Below are 8924 nucleotides of genomic sequence, written 5' to 3' on the forward strand. Positions count from 1 at the left end.
GCACACATACACACACAAGCACCCCCCCGCTCCCGAATACAGTCCCACTTACCGCCAATCCGGTGTTCTGTAGCATCCGCGGGGATCTCCCTCAGGCATGGGAGCCCCGCGTCACCACTGCTCCTCGGGCCAGGCACTCCGTGGGCGCTGCTTTGCGCACAAGACGGAAGTCCCACCCCCACGCTAGATTTCGTTTTCATGACTGCGTGCGCACGTCTTGTTTTTTTTGTTTTAAATCTCCCACGTCCCTGTCCTAGTCAATGTTGGCATGTCTGCTAGCATCTCATACGTTTTACAACGCTATTCACTCCCTCCAAGAGACCGCTTTTGCAACTGAAACAAACATTCTATTTGCCCTTTAAGCGATATTGGAAAAGGCGAGATTTGACGAGGAAGAAGGTGAGATAGGAACATGTTTGCCTACGAAAGTTTCTTTAGCTACTTCCTGGAGATACTATTGCCATGTATGTGTACGTGCGTGCTGCGGCTGCCCCTTGTCTTCTTGGGAACTAACCCAGTATTCCTGAATGCTACGGTTAGCGAATTTCTGATTTGTCATATTGCGCACATTTATCAGTTATCGTCACGTTTTTTTCACCATTTTATGTCGCCCTTATTTTGATGTTCATTGCAAGGTGCCGAGTGCATCGTTTCAACCCAACTATGCGGAATATGACTCACAAACCAATTCACCTGTTCACAGATTTCACCCCGGCGGTACACTTTGTCTTTTATCCTTCTAAGGTCGATAAAACAAACTCCGGTAGGTAACACTCATCTGTTTAAAAATGTGAGATGACGCTGGGGTAGAAATGGGTTTTTATAAAATCCACATTGAAAAATCGTAATTAGCTGCATTATGCCCGAGCATACGTATTTTCAGTGTTACCCCCAATTGACTCTGTAGCACTGTTTCTGTTTTTGCCCTTGGAACTTAAGTGAACCCGGAGACCAGAGTAAGAATCGTGCCTCCTCTACGTGCACAAATTGTATGACTTTGTGCAGGTCACTATCTCTGGTGGCTTCACAGTTTCCCTTACCTGCCAAAATGCTGGTGCACCTAACAGCGTCTCGGTAACGTGCAGCACTGCACATTTTCTGCTCGGCAGAGAAGGTGCGCACAACACCTTGAAACACTGAAGTTTCTGCTCCGCCGTTCCAAAGTCACCTATCGCAAGCGAGAACGCTTGTGCCGCATAATCCACTGCCGGGTGCCGCTTGGGCACGAATCTTGCGTCCACCTCCATGCTGGTTCTCCTCTTAAAAGGGCGTTAAGTTCAGAACGAGGATGGATTAGAAGTGCACAGACTCATACCAATCGTACAGTGAAGCAATCGTTGTGGAAGCGACTATAACCCTGAATTGTGTACCGAAGTATCCCTGACTGTGAAATACATTTATGTTTTATTGGAATAATTGACTAGCTCCTGATGGATGGAATACTTGCATTAATCTCAGTCACTGGTAATTATTCTGGCCGCATCACAATAGTTAGTTCCTTTGCACAAATGCCACCGCAGTGCTGACCCTGCCATGTGCACACCATTCTTCACCCTACTCACTACAGAAGCAGGTAAATACGCAATGGCAGAGCACAGAAATCAGCGAGACCAGCCCTCTCCTGTGAAGACAGGCAGCGGAATCATATGAAGCTTAGACAAAAAAGTAGCTCAACCATGAAGTCAAACGAACTGGGTCGCCAAAATCTTGGGATGCCCAAGGCAGAGCATTTGAGATCTCTTTCACACAGGTATGGGTACCCGATCATTCTCAAAGAGGAACCGAAGACAAAGTACTGTTACTGTTACGTCAGTATTGGTATCCAGCCACTTATCGCTATTGCCAGCAGTAATTGTTTTGAGGTAGTCAGATGCATAGGAAGATGCTGTCATAGTAGGATGGGTGGTCCGATCACCCGACCACCCAGCAGACTGATGCAAGCTGTGTGAATAATAACAGCTGTGAGCAACAGCATACTCTTGCACACACTCTCACTGCTCACCATTTCAAAGTTTGCTAAAAAAGTTATGCAACGCATTGTCATACACAATGCCAATAACTCAAACTTTAATGCTGCGAGACCTATTGCATTGCAAATGCTTGTTTAATTTCATTTCCGAACAAGCATTCCATACAAGTGCATCTGCAAGCAGTCTTACCCGACTTTCTTTACCAACACACAGAGCTTTCGATATGCTCATTAAGAGTTATATAACCCCTGACTCCAAGGCATTCTGTAATATTAAAGTAAGGATGCTGATAGCTGATGCTGCTGCTGGGTGGGATCTGGTCAAGCACTGCACTGTCTGGACAGAGATACCTAGCCTAAAACACCAGCAGGCTTACAAGGACGACCACCTACAGGTTTTGTGAAGACAAAGAACTTGTCGCAAAGCACTTCAGCCTTCCATAATGTGCAGTAAATGCTATAACAATAGATTACAGTACCGTTCGGATTCGGAGGAAGATTTGGCAGAAACTATTTTTGTATGATAGTGCCTAAACTTTTTTTAACTGCTTGCACGGTCGGCTTGCATCCTCATTTACCATGTGCCCTAAAATCTGTGTTACTTATACATACACTACCAAAAAAAATCACTCTCTTCTTCCTGATCGGCCAGAGCCCCACCTGTTGAGAAAAGTTTCATTCAGTTGTAGTTTCAGGTTCTAAGTCTTTGCTTAATTAAACAAGCATTGGCAAAGCCAATAGATTTCACATCTGCACAATATTTTGTTTTTGGCAATGTTTTTTAGGTTTCGCCTGCACAGCGCTGAGGCAAAGCCTATTGGCTGTGCCAATGCTTGTTATGAATGCAGATATTCAGCCACTGTCTTGTGCATTTGTGCTTCAGACGGACTTGTATTGAATCTTGATGGCCCAGTCACCGTAACTGACAATGTGATGTATTTCTGTCCCCACCTAACTTGTATATCTATGTCTGCAGTCATGTATAAATTTATATGCCCACTCAACTTGCAGGTCTACAAAAACGTGATAAATAAAAGAATTAAAAAAAGAATTCATGATGACAGAATACAATACAAAAACTAAGTATTTAGTTGTCTTTCGTCCAGCCTAGAATTTTAATGTATTAAGGTGCCAAGTGTCCAGGTGAGGGTCAGTATAAGTTTACCAAATCTCTTCCTACATAAGAGGGCAATCAAGAGGGAACTATAATTTTTGTGTGCCCTATTTTATCACCCCACCTTCAGTTATGCATTTCCAACTGTCTCACCGTCATCCAACACTGGATGGCTCTGCGAGCATCCATATGAATTTAAGTAGGTATGTGTGTGTTTAGCACAAATCTAGGCAAAATACAGCAGAGTAATGTACAGGCTCAAAGGCAAGCGTACTGTCAACTAGTGATAGGAGAGGCAGCTGGGTTCTGGGAGTAGAAGAGTACTATTCTTGCACATCATAATTATACCTCCTTCCTAGATCCGATAGGTTTACTTTTAACAATGAGGGCGCTGTCGAGAGTATTATTAAGTGCAAGCTGCTCATTTGTAATTACTTATTTTGCATTTGGGAGGAAGATTCGTTGTTGATCACGCGCAGAGACAAATATTAAAATTCTCCAACTGGTTACGAAACAAACAAAAGCACCACACAATAACTAATGCTAGACTTTCTGATTAGTATTTTCCAATAAGCGACCAGCTAACATCACAGTGTGTTTTGATAGACCACAGTTAGAGTACTCTCTCTACATTACACAGCTAGTGGCTTGAAGTCAAAATGTATGTAGGACAAGTGGAAATTTCAACTACAAACTTACCCACAGAGGTAAATGCTTAGTTAAAGTCCTTAAACAGTTCAACCAACGAAACACTGTCCAAAACACATCCTCAGCAGTAACAACCAGTTTGTTCAAAATATAAGGCATAACATGGACACACATAGTTTACCTGAACAACCTTTACTGTTTCACTGCTAAAATTGATACATCCACGTCCCACTGAAAATGTGAAATCAGTAAAAACACTGACGTAGATAAAAGGTCCATATTGATAAAAGAAACAGTCTTTACCAATGAATCCATTGCTGTATAACTGAAAATAGTTCATAGTATTGAGCATGTTTACTGCACAAAGAAATGAGTGACGAGACCAACCAGTAAGCATCAGTATTGATACCAGTCACCAATTATCCCTCAATTTGTGAGGATCATGAATTAATATCACACAAGTATTTGTACTGAAGTATACAAAACGTGATGGATGTAATGCTTAAATTAATTTCAGTCGCTGGTATTTTGCACACCATGCCATCGCAGTTTCGATGCAGCCATATACAAATCAGTCTTGACCCCGCTCCAATTGAACAGTCTAGCCCAAACTGCCAGGCCAGGTACTACCTGAAACAGAACACAAGCAACATAGGACTGGTGTTGATCTTTTTAGAGCTCATCAGCCACGTATAGCTTGGTTCCACTACTAGCTCTATATGGCTGGGTCCAAGCTGAGATGGCATGATATGCAAAATAACAATAGATTGGGATGCAGTCCCGGGTAATTACACACATCTGAGATTAAACCAAGCATTTTATCCAAGCTTTTTTTTGTATACAGGAGTATTCATAAGCATAAACTGTATAAGAATACGACGAACTGAACAGTGTATTTTGGTCCATCTGTTTGGTGTTTGTTTCTTTGCAAGTTAAAGATTCTGGTGAACAAAATGTTTTTCCTCAACAGACGACAGTGGCTTAGATCTCAAGCAGCGTAGCAGTGGATTCCAAGGATATGGTCACTGAAATGCCTTTCTCCCCCAGTTGCGCATCTTGACTTGGGAACACCGAGTCACAGGGTGTTGTAACTCGAGGAGTCTGCCAAGGAAGACTTTTAGTTCTATTCACCTCCCCAAATCATGTCAGAGTAGCCCCATGTTTCCTTATCAATTATGCACCTGCCTCTAAATAGTCTAGTCAGACTCAGAAACCCTACATCTGCGCAACAGCTGCTAGTCGGCCAGGCTCAAAAGAGCCAGAAGAAAACTCCCTTCTCCATCCAACCCAGTCAGGATTCCGAGCGGGCTTCTCCACGGAAACCGCTCTGCTGGGAGTCTCAGAAACCATTCGGAAACTCCTCGACGACGGTCAAACGGTTGCGCTTATTCTTCTCGACCCAAGCGCAGCCTTTGACACTGTGTCGCACAAAAGGCTGCTCACCACGTTAGAAAAAAACGGAATCCGTGGTGATGCCTTGCAATGGATTAGATCCTTTTTGGACCAACGGACGTTCCAAATAGCATCATCCGTTGCGTGCTCTGGACCGGTCAACTCCCCTCATGGGAGTACCGCAGGGCTCTATCCTCAGCCCGCTTTTCTTCAACCTTTATCTGGCGGACCTAGTGGAGAAATCAGGACTTACCCTTATGACGTACGCAGATGATTCACAGATTATCTTCTCGCTGTCAGAATCCCATCCATCATCGCCATCCCTCCTCAAACAAGGTCTCCTGAACATCTTCAACTGGATGACTACAAACCAGTTGAAATTAAATGGAGACAAGACGGAGATTCTCCTCCTGGGTAAGCAGCCAGATCTTTGGAACGCTTCACACTGGCCTTCTCAGATGGGAAATCTTCCTACACCAGTCACCCATGCAAGGAATCTGGGGGTAATTTTGGACAATTCGTTGTCCATGAAGCAACAGGTCAGCAAAGTAGTTGGCCTCTGTTTCACCATCCTAAAATGGCTCAGAAAGTTCCTATGGATGCTGCCCATCTCCACGCAGAAAACTGTAGTCAATGCCTTAGTTACATCTCGGCTTGACTATGGGAACATCCTGTACCTAGGTGCAAACAAAGCAGTTATAAAGAGACTACAGCTTGTAAAAAACTCGGCTGCCCGACTTCTTTGTTACATACCAAAAAACACCTGCGTGTCCCCCTACCTGCGTGAACTTCACTGGCTTAGGGTGGAAAACCGCATTAGATTCAAGACCCTAAACTATATGTTTAAAATCAAAGCAGGCACTGCACCCAAATACCTTCAGGCATTAGTTCATCCCTACATCCCAAAAAGAAACCTACAGTCACAATCAGCAGCAAATTTCTGTGTGCCCAGATTCAAGCTCTCCAGGATGGGAGGGAGATCCTTCGCCCACCAGGGTCCATCCATCTGGAACGCACTACCACCCCATATACGCAAGCAAGGGAGTTACTCCAGGTTCAGAAAAGAAATAAAAACCTGGTTGTTTGATCAATAATCTTGAACGACCTCAGCTGAACGCTCTCTATCTTCTGTGCTGTGTTCTAGGCGCCGGGAAACCCTTTATGGGTAGCTGTTTGCGCCCTACAAGTTTAAAAAATAAATAAATAAATAAATAAAATAGGCCCGATCAGCTAGGTCCTTAAGGGCATACATGCCATTAGAACCGATTCAGACGGGAGGCTCCCGAATTTGGTAGCCAAAAATTGCTTTCTTTTGTCGACTCCACAAAAAATTGCCTCAGCTTCACTATAAGTAACTCAGCCCCACCTCGGTGCTCCTATCAGTAACCACTCACCAGGCTCATGCATGTGAGCCCCTTCCTGTAAATCACCCCTTCCTCTGGCTCATGCCGATCATAAACCACTCAATTTGCCGGTCACTCATTACAAAGACTGTCAACAAACTAGCTGTTGTGGCTAAGTCACGACTCGCTGTCAATTTTACATCAGTGCTAGTCAGTTAGTCTGGTATTGCCTGTCAGTGTGCCTCGTCAAACGTTTGTCAGACAGTGAGAAGCTGTCAGTTTGTCCACGGGTCCTGTCAGGTGTCAACTGTCAATCATTCACCGAGATTTACGTACCCGCCTCAAGGCCTGTCACTCAATCCCTTAACGAGGGTATCAGTCAGCCCTCCTCCTCGTACTGACCACTCTGCACCCACATAAACAAGCTGTCAGTACAAGCCACCGCCCTTACCTTGTAGTACACGTCGAACTGTATGTTCTCAGGCAGGGAACGGATCTCGCGGCGGGACCGGCTATAACTATCCACCACCGCTGAGATGGCAGTGTTATACAAAGTTTCGGGGACCCACTCCAGCTCAAGTGCCGCCATCTTCAGCAGGTATGGGGAACCCCAAACCTACAGCTTCGCACCGGTCCCCCCTCCAGAAGGCGCACCTTCTTTATCAAACCCTACTGAAATAATGACGTTGTGCCTTGAGTCCTCCTCTTTTTACTTTCCCACGAAGTTGTCGATTCCCAGGCCCCCCCTTAATGGACCTTCAGGGGGGCGAGGGCTATGACATCCCTTTATTTTCCCGTTTTATTTTTTCTTTTCCTTCCCTAGATCTGCGTGTCTCGCAGGGGTGACGTCATGGCGCAAGGGGTGCCTACCGACAGTCTAAGATCGAAAAATAGTAGACGGACAAGAGAGGTTAAACTCACTATAGAAAAGCAGAGGCCATTTCAGAAGAGTACCATTTACATTAGGTTTTGTATCCAACATTTGTTATTGTTTATCGTGTGCCAAGTGCACCAAACGTTGTTTTTTAAGAAACACTCACATTAGTACAAGAATAACACCGTATGTGACATTCATACATATCTACATTCAGACTCCTCTGATATTTATGTCAGTTTCATTGTACCTTTATCAATACAACATTGACTTTTTAAGACTTGTCTCACCAAATGAGTTAGTTAATGAATCCAAAAATACATGTAAGTCGCGACACAGTAAGAAATAATTTTTCACTGTCTCGGTTGATTTAAAACACTTTTCACTACACTAAAGTGTGTTGATGGAGTTTTTGTTTTTTCTTCATTTGCAATTACTTAGTACTCTTTCAAAAGAGCTCGCACTTCGTAAAAGACCAAAAGGGCTCTTGGTGATTAAAGTCACCGCTCCCTGTCAACCAACATGCCGGTTTAACCTGCGACTAAACGCGCCATCTTGGACAGGACGAACGAAATGGAAAGTCAGAAGAAGTACCGTGTCTTTGATTGACGCACATCATGACTGTCAGAATTGGGGTGGCCAGTTTTGCATGCATCATCGACTCGCAGGACACTGCACGCGCTGAGTCAGCAGATGGAGGATCAGGTCACAGAGCCATCAGGGAAAGCATTTATTGAGGCAGGGCCACCATGAGTACTTCTGTATTTTCTTTCCATGACACCCTCCTCTAAATCATGTTCATAGTCTCTTTATTATGCATATGACGAATTATTGGCAGAGGTTGGCTCCATGATTTTTTTGGTGGCGCAGAGGGGAGGCATGAAAATAGTATGGGTGTTTTAAGAGATGCTTGAATACCTGCCAATTTCTTTTTGATTTCATTTTTTTTTATTGGCAGTTTCAGAGAAATAAAACAAATGGGATTATGGTTGATATATACAAAAAGCGATTAAATGGTTTTGATACATGAAGTTACGATAGAGGTTTCAGCATTGACAATGGGATAAAAACAGTGATTACTAATAATCAAACAGTATCCTAACAGAAAAAATAACACTAAGTAAATAACTAGATAGAAATCAATTGAGGAAATCATAAGTTTGCTCATACAAGTACGACAGTAGTATCCGTGGTATCACTAAGGTGGTCCACAGGTTGATGACGTTCTAATTGTGTTGACTTTGCTCCAGCTATGTAGACAGATAGGCACCGGTCAGTCTAGAATGCAGTGGGAGGAAAAAGGGACTCATGGAGGTTTGTGGGTGTTAAAGTAGTTGTCAAGTGTGATCCACATTCGCCTCCGAGCGGGGCGTCATGGCGACTGTTGGAGATATATATTATCGGCGCCTCGGAGATTGATTACCCAATTTAGCCAGCATGCAAAGTTAGATTTGCTGATATCTTTCCAATTTTTGAGGACTACCTTGACAGCAGCCATGATTAGCAGGTCTAATAAGGCCCTGTCGTTGTCATTGAGGGACGTGGCTTTGAGAAACCCGAATACTAGGTATGGCAATTCTCTAG

General features: G+C 43.9%; 1 protein-coding gene across 2 annotated transcripts in view; it reads right to left on the bottom strand.

Annotated features, from left to right (window-relative positions):
- Positions 1-7345, bottom strand: part of APPBP2 (amyloid beta precursor protein binding protein 2) — a 296134-nt gene extending 288789 nt beyond the window's left edge. For both annotated transcript variants that reach the window (XR_015308361.1, XM_086954920.1), the window contains exon 1: positions 6918-7345. Coding sequence is in view for 1 of the 2 variants with exons in the window: in XM_086954920.1 (XP_086811046.1) it covers positions 6918-7055 (138 nt within the window). In the remaining variant the exon portion in view is untranslated. The remainder of the gene's footprint in view (positions 1-6917) is intronic.
- Between the last annotated feature and the right edge of the window lie 1579 nt (positions 7346-8924).

The sequence above is a fragment of the Lissotriton vulgaris genome, chromosome 2_1 (genome assembly GCF_964263255.1).
Source record: "Lissotriton vulgaris chromosome 2_1, aLisVul1.2, whole genome shotgun sequence".
NCBI classification, from domain to species: domain Eukaryota; kingdom Metazoa; phylum Chordata; class Amphibia; order Caudata; family Salamandridae; genus Lissotriton; species Lissotriton vulgaris.